Source organism: Phasianus colchicus, chromosome 7 (genome assembly GCF_987193195.1).
Source record: "Phasianus colchicus chromosome 7, bPhaCol1.hap1.1, whole genome shotgun sequence".
In the NCBI taxonomy this organism is placed as follows: Eukaryota; Metazoa; Chordata; class Aves; order Galliformes; family Phasianidae; genus Phasianus; species Phasianus colchicus.
This window is the reverse complement of record NC_143442.1, coordinates 2,429,702-2,452,064: the sequence shown is the minus strand read 5'-3', so window position 1 is coordinate 2,452,064 and position 22,363 is coordinate 2,429,702. Positions and strand designations below refer to the sequence as shown.

Here is a 22,363-nt window from a genome sequence, read left to right as displayed (position 1 = left end):
TTTCACTGCAGAGCAAATGATCCTTTATGCAGAAGATGATGGATGCATGCAAGAAAGATCTGGCACGAGAAAAGTTCTTTTTTATGCTACACTATGCACCTTTCAAATAAATAAAAGAAACAGAATAAAAATCATCCATGATTCTAACGGTAACACATTTATAAACTACATTCTATTTACTTCCTTTATATGCAGTCATTATTTACTTCAGATTGCTTGTAAAGATGCACTACATAAAAAAATAACATAACGTTTAACGGTACTTGTTCAGCAGATGCTCTGAATTTTCTTTACCTCAAAATACCATCTACTTTTAACGAGTTACAATTATACTCCTGCCTTTATTATAGGAAACTCTGCAGGAACTCTGAGGTCCCTGAACCCTTTGGAATGGTAGGGAAGGAGAAAATACTGAGTTGTGTCACCAAATACCAGAACATGTTGGGCACAGAAGAGGGAGTCATGGTGTTTCTGAAGGATGCACTCTCCATGCATATTAATTCAACTGGATACTGTGAGATGATTACATCTGTGGCACTGTCCTATTAATTTCATGCCCCTCTTTCTCATTTCTTGGAAGTAAGGGTTATTGCTATGCTTTCCCAGTTATTGATAATAGTCCCTAATAGTCCTTTCCTGAGTAATACCACAGAGCAAGGGGAAGAAAAGAGAAGCAGCATTAATTTGAGTGTTTGAGATTAAATGAATCACAGAATCACAGAATCACTAAGGTTGGAAAAGACCTATAAGATCATCCAGTCCAACCATCCACCTGTCACCAATGGTTCTCATTAAACCATATCCCTCAACACAACATCCAAACGTTCTTTGAACACCTCCAGGGTCGGTGACTCCACCACCTCCCTGGGCAGCCCATTCCAGTGCCTGACCACCCTTTCAGAGAAGTAGTATTTCCTAATATCCAGCCTGAATCTTCCCTGGCGAAGCTTGAAACCATTCCCTCTAGTCCTATCACCAGTTACACGAGAGAAGAGGCCGACCCCCAGCTCGTTACAACCTCCCTTCAGGTAGTTATAGAGAGCAATAAGGTCTCCCCTGAGCCTCCTCTTCTCCAGACTGAACAATCCCAGCTCCCTCAGCCGCTCCTCATAAAGCCTGTGCTCCAGACCCCTCACCAGCTTTGTTGCCCTTCTTTGAACACGCTCCAGGGCCTCAATGTCTTTCTTGCAGTGAGGGGCCCAGAACTGGACACAATACTCAAGGTGCGGCCTCACCAGAGCTGAGTACAGGGGAACAATTACTTCCCTACTCCTGCTGGTCACACTGCTTCTGATACAAGCTACAATCTACAAATGAGTAGAATTAGCACAAAATAGTAGAAAATAGAAAAGCAGCAGACCACAAGATGAGACTTGTTTCATTATCTATAAGTAGCACAATGTGTAGGAGCACATAAAGTGTGGCTACGTTTCAAATATAAAAATATTACCATGAGGCTTCACCCACCCACTCTATTATACTCTCCAAGAGAAAAGAGAGTAGGTAGACAATGAAATTCTTAGTTCACTGCCAAGAATTCCAGTGCAAACAAATTATCAGGAGAATCAGATAAGAATAATGATGTGATATTGATAGAGAAAGCAGAAGCTTGGTATAAATTAAAGTTTAAAATAAACTGTAGGAGTGACAGAAGGAAAAGGTAAGAAAAGGCAGGCAGAGAATAAGATCTGTGTTTTGATAGAGAAAAGGGTAAGTAAGTCCTGTACATATCACTGATAACAGCACGAACAAACAGATATCATGCTGAATGCAGTCTTCTCAGATAAGAACAACAATGCAAGACACTGCCTAAGTAAAAGGCAGGTTGTAAAACACAAAACAGTTTCTGGTCGTCAAATTTGCAAGAGTGAAATTACTTGAAAAATAACTTGCAGTAAGTTGTACTAAGCAATAAAGAGCATTTAGGTTTCTTCTCATGTTTAGAAGTCGGTTCAAGATCTTAGGAGCTGAATCAATTCAGCTTAGTTTGAGAGGATAATGTCGTAGTCATAGCATTGCAACACTCAAGTTAAACTATTTTTACCCTGCCTGGCTTACTTTCCAATGTTACCTGGTTGGAAGTGATTGGATATGAAATCAGAATGCCCCTTAGCAGGCCTTCATTAATGGTCTCAAGAATCATTTCATTGACCTAGTTTTTCCTCCACCTAGATGTCCATGCCTCATGGTATCTCACTATGATGTATTTGATCCACTTCTACAGGGAATTCCTTGAAAGATGCATCCCCATTCAAGGGCAAAGATCTATGTACTCTGCTGTAGATAAACATACCAAAAAAAAATGTTTATTATTCCAGCAAAGACAGATAGAAGGAAATGCTATTGAGAAATATGCAACTTCAGAAATTATGATCAATTGATTTTGTTTGGTTACAAATCAAATTTAAACAGTTCAATGAGTGGCAATAGTACTGTACAGAATCAAAGAATCAGCATAAAATGAAAATTGCATCAGAAGACCTAAAGGAATTCAGATGAATGAGCTTTTAAAAGTGGAGTAACGTTAAGAAAATGAAAAAATTCTGAGAGAACGCAATGTTGTACCAACATGTGGGAGTGCCTAATAACTTGGAAAACAGAAGCCCTACAGTAAAAGGCCAAAGAGCTCACAGTAAGACAGTTAGGCAGCCACCAGCACGGCAATCAATTGCATTTGCCAATTCTTTCAACGAAAGACAAATTATTTTCTTTGCAGTCTACATCAAAGACTGCAAGATGAGTGAACACAGCACAATAGGTTCACTTTACAAGAACCTGTAATAGAAAATTTATGTTAAAATGGAATTTTACATACTTGTGTCTAGTATTATCAGATGAATGCAGCAGTTGCATTTAGCCAGATAATGCAATTAAATTTGAATAATGCAGGTATGGTCAGATGGTCATGGAAGGAAAAGCTTTTATGTAAGTTGTTTCTTACCATTAAAAAAACCCACCTGTGTCAGCAGCTAACCACACCAGAAGAGTTTGAAATAAATGTCTTGGAACACATGGAAGCTAATGCTATAAACAGCCTCACACAGAAGAGCTACAGACTTAACGTGAACATGACATCTATTTGTAAATATTTACTGATTCTTTAGTACTTAAAATACTATTACAGTTCTAAAACGAAAACTGCACCATATTGTTTTACACCCACACACTACTTAAACTCAAGTTAGTTTACAATTAGAGTAGCACTACAACCAGTACAATGAGACACTGACACTTTCCATTTAACCATACTGAATATTTGAATTGTATTTTTTCCAACGTTCACAACTATTAAAGGATACTTGGGCACAAATTTTAAATATCACATTTATTGCATGATTTGTTTTGAAGGAGTTACACTTTTCTGATTCTTTAAGCTCTTTACAACTCCCTCATCTCATTTGCAGGGCTGGAGATCTTTAAACCCACTCTCTTCATAGTTAAAAACAATGTAACAAGATTAGGCTGGGAGCCAACAAAATCAACTGTGTGCCAACCAGTCTTCTGAATTCTAATTAGAACATCATTCCTATTAGATCTCCATTTCTCTAACATAAGTACAATACAATTATTTTTATGATTCTATCATTGAAATAATGGCCTATTCTAGGAATGTATTGCAAGATCGAAACAATTAAAAGGTAATACTAATAAGACAAGTTGTCAAAAGTTATTAATAGGTAATTACTCCAGAATGCTATATACTAATCCAAAAAAGATTAATAGAACTGCAAGAAAAAAAAAAAGAATTCAAAGCAGAGAATAATTTGATAAACAAGAGTATATGTAACCTAGTGAACAAACCTTTCTGGGCAGGCAAAGAATCTCTAATGCTTGCTATTCACTTTCTGTAACTCGCTTTACCATTTATATGACAATTTACTCCAAAGGGAGAACAGCTTGCTCAGTCAGCCTTGAGAAGTTCTTCACTTTCAGCCTCTGATTTAAGAACGGCATGCTTTGCTGCTTTTTTATTAACTTGATTATTGGCTGCAATCAGATCACCCAGTTTGCACACGTTCAATGTATGTGTGTGTTACTGAAGTGAGCAACCACAACCACTCTATATGAACAGTAAATACATACATCATTGTTAAAATAAAATTTATACTCTTCTTTCTGTTATTTCCTGAGCAATGCAGATGCCTGCTCCGGCCCCATCTCTGTGATGGGGAGAACAGCCTGAGCCCCTTTTCCAACCTCAGCCCTTCCATGTCAATCTGTGATTCTCCCACATTCCACACGATCCTCTCCAAATTCCTCCTCAGTTTTCACTTCTGCACCTTTTGGGTTAATCTTACAAGCAGTATTGAGAACATCTGAGAACAAATCTATCTCAGATTAGTCAAGTTTGACTTGGAATCAAGTTTTACAGTACTTCATATTACCCTCTCATCCATAATACCGAGTCATTAAGAGTTCCAGTACCAAGTAAGTTTGGCAAAAGGTGTTATCTGGCCAAATGATCTCTCTGAAACCCACCTAAGGCCCCTACAATATCAGGCAGAACGTTGTTTTCAAATAAAAAGAATAAAAACCAGAACTGAAATATAGATTTTTTCTACAGAAGTTTCAAACCACTGCTGAACTTAAGAAAATACCGCGAGTTAAATCAGGTACTATCACCCATCTCTTGCACTGAACAGAGCTTGAAAAGCTCATGCTGAAATAAACATTGAAAATAGTCTTGCAGGAATTATTTACCTAACTGCAAACAGCAAAATGAAAATAGCATTCATATTTTAAGCAATAAATGACCTAGATATGCATATTATCAACAGGAGTATACACTTACTGAAATCTATGTCACGTTTTGTGCAAAATAAACTTAACCCAAAAATCAAGAAAATAAAGGGATGCATGAAATGGATACGTTTAGCATAATGCACACATTTACCACAGTAGGGTCATTAATATGAAACTCAAAGTGTGTAAACATTCACAGTGCATATTTTAGCAGTTGGTTTTCAATTATGGTATTTTTGCATCTACGTGAAGACATGAAAAAGATAATAAAATGATTAGAATCCTTTTAGATCTACCACCTTAGAACAGATCACCTAAATTTCTAGCTTAGGTCAAATTTAATCACAATAGAGATTGTTAATTGTTCCCCAAGTTGTGTGTAATTTACACAAGGCAGTAATCAATGTTGTCTGGGGAAGAAAAGTGATGTTCCTCATAGGACATGTCAAGCTAAATACAGCTATTTAAATTCAATGAGAATTTAAGTACATACCTACTTTGCAGACTGACCAGACAGCAGCGCTCATTTCTTCAGTGCATATTCTTCACTTTCTAACACAAACTCACACAGCAATAACAAATGTTATATGTAATGGTTTATGCAAACATATAAGGAAAAAATACCTAAAAAATTCAAATTGGTTTCAAAGTGCCAGCATTTGATTCGCCAATACAACTATTCCATATTTAGTGATTTCTATCTAGGATTTTCAAAATCTCTTATTTATTTTCAAGCTAACATCATAGAACAAACAGAACACACAGCAAAGCAAGCCTGCAATCCAGCTCTCTCTCTCCAGTGCCATGAAGGACACAGCTACCAAGCACCATTACAGAACCACATCTCTATCTTTTAAGGACCACTGTGTGCACTGTCACCTTCCATTCTACATCATACTTCCATACATTGCTGTTAAATGTGATTTTGGTATCTTTGGAGACGAGTGGCACAATGAGTGCCATCAGAACATACATATACATATATATGTGTTATACATATGCAGTGAGCAGTACTGACACCATTCTCTCTATCACTGTTCCTCATATGCCCCAGTGAAAGCTAACAAGCCTGAGGAAGCAGCACCCACCAGCAGAACCACAAGCAAATCAATGCAACTCCAGCATTTTCAATGGACCTTTTAGCATCTCAGCCTGTTCTTGCCAAAGGCCTGTCTTACATCTATACATGGCATGAGAAATCAAGAAGCAGCAGTTACTTCTTTATTCATCTCTCACAGCTAGCCTGGGAGTCAAGCTGGTGGATAATCCAGTTTCTTTCTCTCATCCCTACTTCTTGCAGAAGATTTTATCCTCCCCCCTGGAATTCCTATTTTAGTCTGGTAACAGTAAAGCTAATGGGAGAGGTGCAGAAGTCAGGAGAACAAAGACACTGGAAGGACACAATGGGGAAGGAAAGGTGAAGGAAAGCAAACGTCATGGGAAAAAAAAAAAAACTCAGCCATGCTCAACAGAAACAAAACATTTGTCAGTTGTTTTTCAATCTTTTCAGAACTTCTAATGTCTTACAGGACACTGTGCTCCATTTCATTTTAAAGCTGAAATTCCATTTTTGAAAAACCTTGAAGACAATCACATGACTGGAATTTCCACTCGATTCTCCCCAAAAGCACATTGCTTCTGCAGCTCATTTTAGCACTGAGCAGAGCAATCTTACACTTTAATGCATTCAGAACTGGGGAAAGTTCTTTCTACAAGAAAATGTGATTGATTGTTACAATGACAGTAATTGCATTTTAGTAAAAGTAACCATTATGGTAATTTTCCTCAAGGAAGAGGCATTTAACTAACTTAAGTAACTTGTTACTTTTCAACATATTAACTTTGGCAAATTTAACATTACAAATGTACAGAGTTCACAGACACAACAATATGTACCACTTAGTGAGTGTGCACACTTTTCTCATTCTATATATCAAGCAATGTTTCAAAATAGTATAAGCTAAGAAAAAACATGCATTCATAACACAGCATTAATTAAACGTTAAGAACAGCTACAGTGCATCTATTGCCAAGTCTCCTGTTTAAAAAATTCTGTGTTTATAGTAGCAAACTTCAAATCATTATGAGATATTAATTCTTAAGCATCTACCAAGATGAAGAAAACCATAATAAAAGATGTTAAAGCAAAGGAGATCAACAGTAAGCAGTGCCACACCACTACAAGAGACAGGCAAGTGAATGACACAGAGAAACACATTGGGAAAAAAAAAAACCAACACCCAAGAAAAAGTACAGTAACCCATAGCCATAGATAACACAGCACAGAGTAACTTGTGTACTTAACAGTACTTGTTACATCTCAGCAATATCCCTAAGTAACAAAAAACAGAATCAGTATTTCATGTATTGCTTCCAGGTGTTGCTCAAATGCTGCTAAGAAACCACGAAGAAGGCTGCTAAAAGCATTCATTCAGTGGGACATAAAGGCTGTAGCAACTTCTTACTAAAGCACAGCTTCTAATAGTTAAAAACTACATCACCAACTAACTTAAGCCTCCAGGTTCTGTCTCACACTACTTCAAATGACTTAAAAAATGAAAAAAATACCTTTAATTTTAACTTAATAATCATTCCTTATGCTTTAAAGACACTCTAAGCTGGAGCTGGTTGAATTCCCACACTTTTGAAAATTTTTACACTAGAAAAGAATGTAAACCAGCTGGACTGATTTCTTGGGTGGTTGGTTTGGTTCTTTTTTTAAAGAAATTTCCTTTGAATGGTGTATAATCAATGAATATACAGATGTTATAATTATGAAATACAAGAGAGCTTGGCTAAGCAGGTAGTTACACCAAAGAAAAAACAGACAGAGTACTTACCCTTGTCCTGGGCTTGCTGTAAAACTCCAGAGGAGGGATATCCAGAAGAGATCCTTCCCCACTGGTAGTCAGCTCTGAAATGGGTCTAGGAGAGGTGCAGCCAGGCTCCACCCATTCCAGCAGCACAGGTGAATTGCCTTCACTGGTGAATTGCCTTCACCTGTGCTCCATGGCTGACTCATTGCTCGCCTCAGGTGGACAATCAGAGGTTCAGGCTGTGATTCAGCAGCTTCCATACAAATGGAAATAGGAAAAATCAGAATTTCAATATCAATTTCCAATTAAACTTTCCTGCCTTCCCTGAAGTAATTAGTGTTTCTCTGGTTCCTTTCAACTCCCATATACCCTTTGTTTATATTGCAGAAGTGTATGTTTGCAACGAGCATTTTCACATATGATGTTAAAGCAGCAAGTCATTCATCCCTCTAACAATGTTTACTCGACTTTGGAAAACTAATCTCTTCCTCTACCTTTTTACATCTTGCAAATGAAACAGCATGAGCTAATTCAACAAAAAGCATTTGTTTTTCCCCTCTTTACCTAAAGGGGACTATCATAGGGGAGGCTCACAGTATCCCTGCTGGAAGGGCCAGCCTAACAGGTTCTGCTCCCCATATCAGCAGCAGTGGTACACACTCCTCCCTGCTGAAAATCACTGACCTTTCAGGTGTGCTAATTTAACAAGGTCAGTGTGAAGTACTTCACTGTGCATCTTAATAGGACAGCAGTGAGTTTGTTTGTTTTTTTTTTAATTGATTCAGATCAAAGAGTACAACGCTGTGATTTAGCTATTTAGCTGGATGGGTCATTGGTTTTGCCATCTTCTTACTTAAAGATCCCAGTTATATTTTGAGGATTAGATAATGTTGATGCTAATAATATGGAAAAGAGACAAAAAAGAGAAAAGGGCAAAGAAAGAAGAGGTTCTAATACTAATCCATATTGTTTCAGTGTCTACTGCTCTCCTTTCATCAGCTGTACTCCACACAATTTTAGAAGACCTTTTTAGTCAGTCTGTTTGTTCTAATGGAACACACCCCTGACACTTAGACAAAGATTTTTTTCATTGCTTTTATAACTGAAAGCAGCCATTGAGCTCTAGAAAAACTCCAGAATAATCAGAATGAAGTAGAAATTAATACAATTCATACATCATTCCCTTCTTTCAATTATTTCCAAGGTAAAACCTTTCCATTATTTTTCATCTTCTACTGCATTACAATGAAATAACTTTTAAGAAAACTCCAAAGGTGGGTTAGTTGTTCAAAGATAAAGCGGAATTAGAAATAAATCAGGGGCTGACACACAAACAGCAATAACCCAAAGCATATGTTAAGAGCTTACTAACACCCATTCCACTATGGAACTTTTTAAGACTATTTTTATAATGCAGTGTCCCAGTTACTTTTAAGAAGAGGAGGAAAGTTGCAGTTTTCACATAATCTGCAATCAACCTCTATAATTAGTCCTTAATATTTTCCACATATTCTAAAGTTCCAGTGGCAAGCTACATTCCTGAGTTCTGCTTTATAGACTGTATAAGTCAATTCCTCAACATCAGCTGAAGGAATTGATGATTTTGGAGGTTTTTATTGCAGTTCCAGACATGATGCGTTCAATGCAACTCAGGATAATATAATGATTTTTGACCAGATGTATAGGTTAGCTGTGAAACAAACTCACCAATCAGCTGTGCAGTGCAGCTCCTCCCCTACCCATGTCCAAACACTGCCTTTAACAGGGCTGCTGCCTGTGTAAATAAAAAAAAGCCTATTAGTGATTGTTGGGTCACCTAACAGAGCCACCACAGAGAATGCAGCCAAGAAGAAAAGGCATCCCAGAGGAACTCCACTGAGCAAAGGACCATCTTTTATATCTACACTAAACTGCGACGCAGCATCACTGCCTCATTCCAGTCTTTGCTTCAAGTATCTGGGGTCAGAGAAAAGCAGCAGCTGTGGCTCGCAGTGATTAGATAAAAGTGCCAAGCAGGCAAATACAGATTGGGACTTATATGAATAACTCTTGCACATAATGCACTAAATTTGGCAAGCTTATAGTGGCAAGATGGTAAAAAAATAACAAAGCTAGTATTTGCATTTGAATTTAACTTTTATTGAGCTATAATTGTTTCAGAAATTCCAAGCATAACAGAAGTATTCATAAGTACTATGTAAGACTTGTAAGACTAAATAAAGCACTCGACACAGCTAACCACGATCCATAATTTTATCCTCATCCCTCATGTCCAGCAATGCGATGAGTGAGATGTGGATGTGTTTTCTACTACATAATTTGGGATGAATGAAAGTTTGAATATGTAATTCTTTAGAATACAAAGATAAAGACACTTATGAAACGCATAAATTATACTGCAGGCCTAGGACCATTTGGAATAAAAGAGACGAGCTACTTAAACAATCAGTTTGTAATACCAACAGCATCATTCATCTAAGTCACGTACATCTTTGCAATTTTTTTGTTGCACAAATAAGAAATGTAATTATTCAATATAGAAAGTATCAGCTGTGACAGTTCAAAAGAGAGTGGAAAAATATTTCAGTGGGTGAGAAAATGTGTTTTGGTTAGACAGTTTGGATCACAGAACATAAGACTCAAAGCTGGTTTTCTTGAGAGAAAAATGGTTACAGAAAGGCAGGTAATGTAGACAGATTTAGACCAAGGCCAAACCTTGGGCTCTATCCAAGAAGTGCCAGACCTGGGAGTCTGGAAGTAAAAAGATGTCTGTCAGGCCTTCTTTAGAATGTCTGGCTCATTTATCAAGGAGCCACAACTTGAGCCACAATTTAACCAGCCCTCGCATCAGAAAAGTGGCTTCTGGTTTTCTTTACACGCTTGTTCTGGTCTCAGCACCATGGAGGTGAGGACCTTCAAGCCAACGTAAATATTTGTGAGGCTAGGAATGAACTGAGTTCAGAACTAGCTTAAAGCTAATGCTCTGGTTTGGTTTGTTTGCTGGGCTAGTTCTGAACCAAATCAGTTCCCCGATCAGTTAAGTGTGCAGCTGCAAGAACATTTGTGCAGAGCAGGGAAGCATCTTCTGACTTATGCCGGCTTAAAGTGTTTGTGGAAGTACAGCACAAATGTAACTAAAGATCTGCTATAGTTTAACACAGCTAATAATCCACAAATGCCATTCCAGAACACGGGAATAGTTAGAGCATATAAATGGCCTTCCCATGGCCTCACACAGGGGCCTAACCAAGGAGAGTTACAAACTGCTGCAGTAGTGGCAAAATACACATGTTCTGAGGTATATTCCAACAGCAAGGACCAAACTCTGATTCCCAAGTCGTTTGCATCGAACTCCACTATGACTAATGAGAACACAATAAACACACCCAGCAGACTCTCACAACGTGACTCTCTGAGGAAGCACCCTTCTTACTTCCTTACTGTGTTCTTCCCACCCTAACCTGTCCTGCCATCATATGATCCCTTTCAAAGCTGCCTCCAGCTGGCAGCCTTCCTTCTCTATAACAAGGTCACTTCTGGGCCTTATAGGCTCTGCTTAATATTTCCAATTAATTACAAACTATCAGTCTAAAATATGTAACTATTAATACACATCTATATCTATACATAAAAGCTTTATAGGTAGGTATGAGAAATATACTCTTAAAAATCAGTTACCACTGTTAGGACGCAGCAGCAAAAGAAACACACTCTAAGAATTCATCCAAAAGAATACTGAAAATATTACAATATTGTAACACTTCTGGTTTCTATGATGAACAGAGATTTTTATTATTTTTTTTTTTTACTCAAAGGCATCCATATTATGGTACTGTATTCTGAGAAGGAAAGTTTCAACACAGACCTGAGGAACCTTGTTCTCACAATACAGGCTAGGATTTTAAGAGCTCATCTTGAACTCTTGACAGTAATTTGAATAAATTGCTAAGAAATGAGTGTGAAATCACACAAGATAAATGCCATAGTAATAAAAACCAATGATACAACAAACTGACTCCAACAGACAATACAGTGAAAGCAACAAGCAGCTCTGTCCAGATGATCTTTTTTGACAAGACAGTGCAAATCCTAGAAAGGAATCACCTGGTCTTCCAAGAAAATATATGAGGTATCTTTGAACCTCTTCAGAAGTGCTCTAAGGAAACAAAAGCCTGGATACCAGGCCTAAAAAGACAAATGATCATTGGTATAAATGTAGCCTTTAAAGAAAATGATTCGTTGGAGATTGTATTTAATTTACATAAAATTTTCTATCTGTGTTTGCTTTTAAACCAGAAGCTGGGAAACATTCATCTATGTGTAGGTCCACAGGCTGCATCTGCTTACATTCAAAAAGGAATTAGTCACACACACACAAACTCACCATATAAATAGTTTTACGTAACAAGAAACAGGCCAAATCCTACTCATTTGTAGTTATTAGTACTGCTCACATGAACAAAATGAGTGTACTTTGGCCAAATACCAAAATACCTGAATATCCAAAACGGGGCTATGATTTCAACATGTATTTTATGTCGTCCTTGTGGATATCAGCTGGGTTCAACAGTTACACATAAGATTTTTAAGTCTGATTATAAGCAAGGCAAGAGAAACTTTTGATGGACAGATATATAGAGACACTATCCAAAAGCAAACCAGAGAAAAGCTTTAGATCTGATGCACCTTAACTCGTTAATTCCACATTTTCTTGTGTTACAAAGCTGCATTATCAAGGTAACTGCAAAATATCTCAGTAGTTTTGGAACTGCAAAAATAATGAATAATTCATAGTGATTTCATTGATCAGTCCACTAGAACTGAAAATCTGTATTAAAACTTTTAAGATATGTATACTTTCTACTCATATGAAATTAAGAATAACTTTGAAGTAGCTATTTAACCATTTATTTATTTAAATCAGGCAGTCCTCCAATATCTGCATCTTTCCCTTCAGCTTGGAAAACTAAGCTGGCTAATAAGGAGGAGATCCCTGCAAACAACACTGATTTCTTGCTGCTTCGGTCACTTTTCGTTTTGGTTATTTAAGGTCAGTGCCTGAAACATGTTTCTCTTTTCCATCCAAGTTTACGTAGAACATGAGGGGAGATTAACGAGGTAATGACAAAGGTTGTATCTATTATTGTTACTGCTGATATTATAAAGCCCATGTTTCTTACTCTACATTTTAAAAATGTTTGCAGAGACACTATGAATGAGTCTTGCACAATAGATTCTTACCTATCATGCTGCTTCTGTGTAAACAATATTGATCCAGCGTGGAAACAGCAAAGGCACAGATGAAATCCTCTAATCGTAGCAGTGCTCTGAATAAAAAAATGAGACAATGCTGTTTTTTTAATTCCCATTACTCCCTAAAAGGAAAGTTACATTTGTGCTGCTTCTAAACTAAGCACCATTCCACATGAACAAAAGAACAAAACTAAGATCACATCCATTTCATCCTGCTGCTGCTGCTTACAGGCTCTCTGTAGATGCCTATGTCCCTGATACTGTATCTTCATTGCTCATGTGTCACATAAATGAGACATTAAAAATGCATAGAATGATCTTAGAGGAGGGAAAAAAGATCTGGAGTTTAAGGCAAAAGCAAAATAGAAGTGAAAAGTGAAGAGGTAGAAGAGAGAAATGCTCCCAAAATCCACATAAGCAAGGCAAGCAAAAAGACATATAAAAAGAGACAGCAACTGTGTTGACATTTCATATGTCTACCTGGGATAAAACTCATCCTTTTACTAACAATAAAAGCAAGAACCCTGAGAAAGCACAAAGCCCTTATAGCATTTTGCATCAAGTACCTCACCAAAACACTAAGCAATTTCTGCTAAGGCCTGCACAATACTTGCACCTAACTACTTAATTTCTTTTTTAAAGCAAAATTAAACAGGAACAAATCTCTAATGCAGTTAGAGATATAAATGTGTTATAACTCTAAAGATACAACTGAGCCCAGGTAAAGGTGTTGCATCCATGCAATAAAACTGGTTTTTATTGTTCACCTACTGAAAACGAGCATATTTGTGCTTTTCCTTAATTGTTTCTTTTCCTATACATTAAATAGCTCTGCAAACAATGTAAGGCTTGCTTATAATTGAAAACAGACTGATATCTGTAATAATAATGATACTGCTGGATTGGTAGGAAGACTAAGTGAGCTCCTTGATCCCAGACATCAGCAGTCTTCCTAATCCATATGTATCACTTGCCATGGTTGCATTCAGCTTCAAAACTGAAGAAAAATAAAGGAATATACACTTCATTTGTGACTCCTCTGATCCTGATAAACACACGATTGCCAAGACCAGCCCTTTAACGAGGATCACTGCTTTTATAATATTTACTGGACGGCCACAAGGCTTTAGTCTGCTGAACTAATGCTGCAGGCAAAAAAAACCCACCCATGCTTAAGAATAATGAGCAACTTGAGAAATCTCGAGACACCTCCTTCCTTACTATGAAATTCATGCGAATGTTACACAGGTGACATATTTGTGCAATTTTATATATATAAACACACACATACAATAGCAATATTTTTAGCTGTAATTTCCTGCTCATGTGGCAACACGACAAGCATTCTGAAGAAGCTGAGCAAAGTGAAAACACAACCTGCAGAACAGGTCACGTTTAAATATTCTGCTATTGAAGAATATTAAAAACTACAGATTAAGTAGGAGTGTTGTAATACGTTAATTAATGCTTGTAAATCATCCTGAAACGCTTGGATAAAAAATAGCCTAAAAAGTGTTGCCACATGTCCTGATGTTTCTAGATGGGCACAATCCCATACAGGATGTTTTTACTTTGGGGGCGTTTCAAATCAAAAACGTCATCGGAGGATGAACTTTGCGTTGGTGTTTGAATATGACAAAGAAACAAGGATATAAACGAATTCTAATCCAGACTCTAGCAGTAGCCTGTAGGATCTGCATATCTTATGTAGGACTTGCACAGTGCAAGCGCTCGTGGTAGGAGAGCGGGGTCTAAAACTGCAAGGCTTCATTGCTGTGTGTGGATCAGAGTAGCTCACACGGGCTTGGCAGTGATACCCATAGGAGGGTGAAAAAGGCGTCTAAGATCCCCAAGTCCAACATCCCACCATGCCCACATCCCTCAGTGCCACATCCACAGCTCTGGGACATCCCAGGGACGGTGATCTCACCCCATGGCAGCCGTGCCATTGCCAGAATGCTCTTTGGAGAAGGAATTGTTCCTCATATCCACATCCTAGCACAACCTGAGGCCATTACTCAGGCTTGGTTGCAAATGCCTCAAACGCAGCTTCCAGTTTAGCACCACGTAAAGCAAGTTCGTTAACACGGACAGCGAAGCGGTTTTTGAGAACTCGGTGCTCCTTGCTACTGGGATACGGAAAAAGAGGGACTCCCACAGAACTCCTGAAGGCTGTAACTCACTGAAGGGGTTCAGCTGTTCGGACCGAGCCCTCAAGCGCTGCTTCGCGCCGCTCGTGAAATGGCGGCAGCCGCTCGGCGCTGCGTCCCTGCAGACGAGCAAACAAACAAACAGGGCGCAAAGGACGAGCAGCGACTGGAAGCAGAGCAGCAATTGGAAGCAGAGCACCGCGGGGCTCCACGGGGAGCCTTCGGGAGAGCTGAAGCACAGCGGCCGGGCACGTGTTTTGCTGAAGAAACGGACGTTTGCTGCTGAAGTCGCAGCAACTGAGACTGTGAGGGCATCTGCAAGCGCGAGGCACGCTGCGGGACGCGCCTCGGCCACGCACCCGCTCACATTGCTCCTGGTAGAAAGAAATCAGCCCCTCAACACCTATCGGCCGGCCAACGCAACCGGGCTAAAGGGCAGCTCGCTGAGCGGCTGGGGGATACGACGGCCCCGCGGTGCTCTGAGGTAACGCCGAGAGAGAAGGCGCGGCGCGAGGACCGCGCCCTGAGGCGGGAAGGCGGGGCGCGCGCGCGCAGCCCGCTCGCGTGCCGCCTCACCCGTGCGCGCGCACAGGCGGGCAGGTAGGGGAGGAGGGAGCGCGCTCCGCCCCGCTCGGGGTGGGTCGGTAAGGGGGCGGGGCCGAACGGCGCTCAGCCGTGCTGTGAGTGGGCGGCGCGGCCGTCAATCCGGGGCGGCGCGCGCTCGCACGGCGTCGCGCGACGGGCTGCCGTTGCTTGTGGCGGTGGGAAAGGAGGGGAGAGGTGGGGGAGGGGGAGGAGGAGAGGAAACAAAAACAATCGCCCGGGCGCCGCCATCTTGGGTCCGTTCTCCACGCCACACAAGTGAATGGGTAGATATGAAATTACCACAGGGGAGCAGCGGCAGCAGCAGGGTACGGAGGGTCGTTCCGAGCTGCCGGTTGGACTCGGGAGACTTTAGAGACGGCTCCAACCACTGCTACTACCGCCACCACCACCACCGCCGCCTGTGGGCAAAAAGCGGGCTCGGCCTTTTCTCTTCGTCAACCTTTAAACTGCACTCGTGGAGGGACAAAGTTGGTGTCCGCCGCTCTGCCTCCGCCGCCGGGGAGACGGGAGAGCCGGGCGTGAGGCGGGCTGAGCGCTAAGGGCGGCGAGCCGGGCAGCGCTGCGAGGGGAGCGGCGGAGGAGGAGGAGGAGGAGGAGGAAGGCTCCTGCTTCTCAACCCGTAGAGCTGCCGTGGGAAGCCGGCCTCGCGATCATTTTCTCTTCTTTTTCTTTTATTTTTTTTTTTTTTACTTTAAATTGAGCCTCGAGGGAGCGGGGCGGGGTGGCATGGAAGCGTCGTAGAAGGGAAACGGTAAAACGCCGTTCTCGGAGCGGAGCGCTCAGCCCCGCCGCCGCACGGACTGACGGAGCGCTGCCATGGAGCCGCCGAGCCGCGCGGAGCGCAGCGCTGCTTAACGGGAGGCGGGACGGCGGTCGGCCGTCGGGAGCCGCGTTGTGGGGGAGCCTCGTGGCCGCCGGCTCCTCCGTTGACTTCATCTGCCTTCGTTTCCCTTTGGATCCGTAGCGTACTTTCGTGAGTTAAACCCCGTGAATTTGTACAGAAGCCGAATGACACGTGTGTTTTGAAACACTGCTCGGATTCTCGCTCGGTCGGTCTCCAAACGAGCCCGATTTTGCTGTTTGGTGAACACTATCTCCGGAGAAGTTGCTATAGATTGCTTTATAACGGTTCTGCAAGAAAGGGGGGGTGGGGGGAGAGAGGGAATTTTCCGGCTTGCAGGACCAAGAAACTGGATACTAAAAGTCACTTAAATGTCCTAACAGCGTTGGAAAATGGGAGCTGCTACGAAGTTAGCGTTCGCTGTTTTTCTCATCTCGTGTTCTTCAGGTGAGTGCGTGTTTTTGTTGCTTTGGGGTCAGCTGTTGGAAGGCCGGGGCGATTGCATCGGCGGTAGAAGTCATTTCTTCAAATGAGGTTTAGGTTGGCTATCAGGGGGAAGTTTTTCACGCGGAGGGTGGTGAGGCACTGGAACTGTGGGTTCCAGTGCAACTGAGGTTGCCCAAGGAGGCTGTGGATGCCCCATCCCTGCAGGCATTCAAGGCCAAGCTGGATGTGGCTCTGGGCACCCTGGTCTGCTGGTTGGGGACCCTGCACATAGAAGGGGATTCGAACTAGATGATCGTCGTGGTCCTTTTCAACCCAGGTCTGTGAAATGATAAACGTTTGGGGACGGCACTAAAGGATCGCTGTTTTCGCTGTGATCCCCAATGCATGATCCTTTAGGTGCTTGCAGTGCTCAGAGCGCTGATGTCGGTCCAACCCGGGGCTGTGCCCACCTCTGGGCACCTGGCGGGGCAGTTCTCGGCCTCGTGTTTGTTCCAGTATAATTACCAAGCTGAAATATTCCGAACTTAATTTAGAGCTCTTGCTCTGGAGAGTCCAGTGGTGGATGGCAACCTTCATTAACGCTTCATTAGTTCGGAATAATCGCTGTTGTGAAAGCATTAGCTCATCCCGCACTGATAGCGAGGGAGCACGTATAGATCCATCCACCGAAACAGTCCGAAAAGACAGACTTTCGATTTCTGAGCAGTGATTTGTAACACTTTTTGTTTTGCTGTTCAGTGTTTCGCTTTCTTAGCACCTGAAACCCAGCTTTCAAGCTGCGGCTCTCAGTCCTGAGAGACAAGCGTGGTGTGAGAGCTTCCATCCTTTGGGTCGGGAGGGAAATGGTTATGTAGCAACCAGTGGCTGGAGAGCTGCTGCTACAGCCCTGCTCACAGCTCCACCAGCTGCACCTGAAACCTGCAGAGCTGTGTAACACTCAGTGTGTTGTTCGTGTGGCAAGCCTGACCCTTCCTGTTCACGTGCTGAATATGTGTGTGCTCAGATCCACTTTTTGGCTTCCTTCTGTGCAGTGGAAAGGCACACTTGTTGATCAGCCTGAAGGCCGGCAGGCTTTCTGTGGGGCTGCTCCAGGGCAGTAATGAGATCTGCGTAGCGATGCCTTTTAAAATTTCAGCTTTATGATGTGCAGGATTTTGCTGAACAGCACATTTTCTTGTGGTTAGTAAATGGATAGTCTAGTCTTATGTCTGTAGTGTTATTGATCAATTCCGTGTGGGCTAAATGTGCTGTGAAATGGCGATCGCTGCCAGAGAGAAACTAAAAAAAAAAAAAAAAAAAAAAAAAATTCCTTTCTGTTTTAACCAGAGAAATAGCAGAGCAGGTTAAGGGGAGATGGGAGTGATTTTTGGTATTTTTTTCCTTCAGATTAGAGTACGCCATTTGTTCCTATTGCGAAACAGCACACGATTTCTTCCAGTGATTTTTGTCTTACCTTAGAAGATGTCTTTCATCTTTCCCTAATACCTTCTTTCTGAGGAACTCGCATAACGACATTCCTCTTAATTCAGGAATATCTTCTGCGGGGAAACTTTTCCATCCCGCTGTCAGTTTCTGAAGACGCGATGCCATCTGTTCCTCGTGTCTGTCTCTCCCCTCCACGTCCTTCTATTGAGCTGCCTTTGCTTGGAGCACGGAACAGAGATCTTGCTGACGTTACCTATCGGCTCATTAAAAAGAGAAGTAAAGTAGCAAAACCTGTCCCATCTTTTACATTTCTTGCTCATGTTGGTCTTGGTGAAACCAAGTGAATGTTTCTCCTGCCTGTAAGGGTAGGAATAATCTTTGCTAAACGATCAGAAAACTGGCTGTGATTCGGACGGCAGTTCTCATATTAAGGGCATTGTTTTGGTGGTTGTTCCAGTATTCCACGTGAAGTATTCCGGTATTTAACACACATTAAACTGTTTCCTGCTCTAATGCTAGGAATAGTGGAGTTTCTGCAGATCCGGTATGGGTATAAAAACGAATAGATTTGCTGTAAGCTTTTGTTTTTACACTCAGAATCATCAGATTATGTAAGCATTCCGCACGAAGTACAGCACTTTGATGAGCAGTGTTCCTTCTGATCGCTGGCACTCGCTCAGGTCCAGACTGCTATCGATCAATCCGTTCTCACATCGTGGTCAGAAGAATAAGTTTCCTTTACAGTTTTCCAACTGGGAATGAAAAAAGAAAAGCTTCCTCCAATTGTTTATTTAAGAATATTGGCGGTGGCTGAAGAAATCCAGGAGTTCAGGTGTAAAGGCGTCTGCTTCCATTCGCTCCAGCTGCTCTGCTTTGGGCATGTGGGGGTGTTGGGTTTCACGTTTATTTATTTGCAGTGTCCTTTGTGCAGCTATTTTCCAAAGTTGCTTACGTGGCCCATTAATGCTATTGTTTTTTAACTAGGTGAAAATGGTTTGTTCTGTGGTATGGGTGTGGGAGCGGGCTTCGGTCTGAAGGAGTTTTATTTAACAATCTGCTGTGCAGAATGCTGGAAATTTACTTCAGATGTATAGGAATTTCCAGTGAGTTAAATCTAATAGTCTTTGCTAAGAACGTGGAAATATTTCCACTTTTTGACTGTGGTAATTAAATAGGGGTATCTGTGTTAAGATACTGGACTTCATAGCAGCTTAGATAGCTGGATAAAAGTGGGTATAGATTTGCACCCATTTATACTCATCCAAGAGAATGAGTTGAATGTGTAGGAGCTAAACTTAAAAGTGCCCCTTTTGCTGTGACGTTTAGGTTCCATGAGCACCCTCTCTCTCATACCCTATGTATGCTTGATTTTTGCCTGAATAAAGAGCCGAGGATCCTGAAATAATATTAAAATTCCTGTGAACAGTGCTATACACTTCCTGCGCCTCTGCTCGTGTGAGGCTGTAAGCAAGCTTAATAAAGAAAAGTGAATAAAACAGCACGTTCGTCAAGGAACACTTCTCTTCAGATGCTATCTCTGTTCTCCCCACCCCCAAGGAAGTGTTTCTTGTGTCCTTCCCTTCCTCATTACCGAGTTACTCATTATGAACTTTCAGGAATCGAGTGTACGCCTTCACAGCTCTCCGTGCTGTTTCCGAGCACACAGCCTGTGCAGCTGGGAATGTTGGGAGATGTTGAAGCAGTGGCTTCTTTTTAAGCAAAGCCTTCTATTGCGGAAGCTGCAGCTTTTAATTCCTCCTGGTATCTCCCAAACGATCATTTCCTCTCTTCCGAGTTATCTGTTCTTTCTCTGTACCTGGGAGGTTGTCAGCAAAGTAGTTCTCCAGCTTTAAGTTTCTTGCAGGGATCCAGACCTGAATTTGTTGCACAGTTCATGCTACAAATCACTTCAACAAAAGTGACATCAGGAAGGTCCACATCCTGTCTTTTTTCCCCCTAATGCCGGATCATTCTTAAGTCATTCAGAGAGTCTTGAATAATTCAGCCAGAAGAAATGATTCAAAGATACCTCTGCAGGTATTTTCACTGCCTGGGGAATGTTTTGATTTTTTTAATATTTGTTCTTTCTGTCTCACACCAACTATTATTGGAGGATTTAATTTCCCCGAACACTTAGATAACAACACTGAAGTCAGAGATGCTGCTGCAGATTCAGAAGCTGAATATCTAGGCATTCTGGAGGAATTGAGGAGTGAGAGATGAGACCTTCCTGTAATTTTTTTTCTGTTGTGACTTTTTTTTTTTTTTACCATCCTTTCATTGCTAATTTAACTACACTTGAAAATCCTGCCAGAAACCTGTCAGTATTGTTTGTGAAATTCTCTGCAGCCTGTCCGTGAGTGTGGTTGAGCTCTAATTGCTTAATTGCACAGGTAGAGAAATAAGGCACTTCAGACTTAGTACTACTTGTACTTATGAAAAGCAGGATTTTACTTTACATAGGTTATTTTGGGGGGGGGTAGTAAGTGTGTTATCACTGGGAGATACCAGCACTCCTGATAGTGCAGTTCGGAGCAGGACTTAAAATCTTTTTTCCAGCATAGATCCACCCACCAACGTGGAAGGAGGAGTGGGGGGAGAGCAGGGGGTTCTGTGCGAGGGAGAAGCTGTTCTGTTGCATGGAATGCGAGGAAGTAATTGCTGCTCTCCTGAATAATAGTTTTCATCTGGTTTGAATGGACAGTATTTGAATGACTTTTCTTTTTTCTCCACCTTGCTGGAATTTGGCAGCAAAAGCATTTCGGTGATGGGATCTGTCAGTTTGCAAATGAGAATGTAGAAAAACACCTTTTAACGTTTTAATTTAACGAGATGTTCGGTTTTACAAAGGGGAAAAATAACAGCAACTCCAATGGTTTTCATTCGTAGCTGTTCTACCTTCTGCAGCCTTTGCATTGTACACTCCTGGTTTTGGCAGGGCTTCAATTCCCATAGCTTATTTCTCCTTCAGGTTGGAGTTCAGCTCTCTCGCAGATCATTATGATTTTATACTTACGATTTCAGTATCTTAAAAGACAGTATTAACATCTTCCTTGTACACCAAGAAATGAGATGGATAAGCATGCAGAAGCAAGGCTTTTGCAGAGCTGTGATTCAGAGGCATGCCAAGTCCACAGTATTTATCCTTGGAAATCGTTTAGAGAATAGCTGCTAGAACACAGGCTGTGCAGAGATAGAGGCTGACAAGGAACTTGATTGCAGAAGAGATTTCTTGGTGAAGGGGATGCGTTTCCACCGCTTAATTAACAGAAAGCAGATTAATGCAAATGTCTGCTTTAGCTGGTTGGTGGAATGCATGGTCTGTTAGCTGTCTGATGTTCCTAAAAATGAGAACTCTTTAAAAAGATCAAGAAAATTACAAATTTTACAGCCAAGTTCTTGTGTGATTAAATCTTAATGTGTTTTTGTTGCCTTGGTGCCTGAAATTCAGCACATCTTATTTCCTGTTATTTCCATATGGAAATTGAAGTGTTTCTGAATGCCAGTGACTTTATGTGGCATCTCTTCTCTTCTCTCCTCTGCGATGTCTGCGTGGCGGCGGTGGGTTTTTCTTAGAAACAGTTTGCAACTGCGGTGCCACAGAGACTGAATATTTACTGCCACGTTGTTTACAGCCGTGTCTGCGTGGCTGAGGCTCCCAAACATATGCTAGAGGCACCAAATGCTTGAATTATTGGAGGGAAGAGGACAGAGAAGAGTTGATCCGCTGCGCTAATTGCTGTGAAGGCTCCGTTCCTTAATAATTCCACACTGAAAGAGCTCCTTATGAGGAGAAAATCAAGAAAGTTGATAGTTCTGCATTTGCTGGTTAGAGCTGTAACTGGAAGCAAGTGGTCTGGCCAGGAAAAAAAAAAAAAAGACAATTCGCTTACTAACTGGAGGCATAAATCTTTGGTTATGTGGTTAAGAGGTACTTGAAAAGCACTTGGAAATGTGAGAAACACCTGTGGGAAGTCTTCCTATTGCTGCAGCCAGGAGCAGTTTGAGGTAACCCGGTATTGTTAATGGGGTGGGATCTGCAGAGGGTGAGTGGTGGAGGCATGATGTACTCCTTGGTACAC

The 22,363-nt window shown here is 41.3% G+C and overlaps 1 protein-coding gene and 1 long non-coding RNA gene across 9 annotated transcripts in view; one reads left to right on the top strand and one right to left on the bottom strand.

Annotated features, from left to right (window-relative positions):
• The window catches only part of LOC149917173 (uncharacterized), a 426,137-nt gene extending 410,692 nt beyond the window's left edge, over positions 1–15,445 (bottom strand). For 6 of the 7 annotated variants that reach the window (XR_016468095.1, XR_016468101.1, XR_016468096.1 and 3 more), the window contains exons 1-2: positions 14,743–15,445; positions 12,801–12,886 (exon numbers count right to left, since the gene is read on the bottom strand). This is a non-coding gene — a long non-coding RNA (uncharacterized LOC149917173). Of the gene's footprint in view, positions 1–7,583; positions 7,813–9,266; positions 9,334–12,800; positions 12,887–14,742 lie in introns of all 7 variants that reach the window. The other variant, XR_016468100.1, reaches the window with a different exon arrangement.
• A 283-nt stretch (positions 15,446–15,728) lies between these two features.
• The window catches only part of ACVR2A (activin A receptor type 2A), a 53,727-nt gene continuing 47,092 nt past the window's right edge, over positions 15,729–22,363 (top strand). Inside the window, exon 1 of one of the 2 annotated variants that reach the window (XM_090143490.1) lies at positions 15,729–16,856. In XM_090143490.1, the coding sequence (XP_089999616.1) occupies positions 16,802–16,856 (55 nt within the window). In that variant the 5' untranslated portion in view covers positions 15,729–16,801. The remainder of the gene's footprint in view (positions 16,857–22,363) is intronic. The other variant, XM_031590774.2, reaches the window with a different exon arrangement.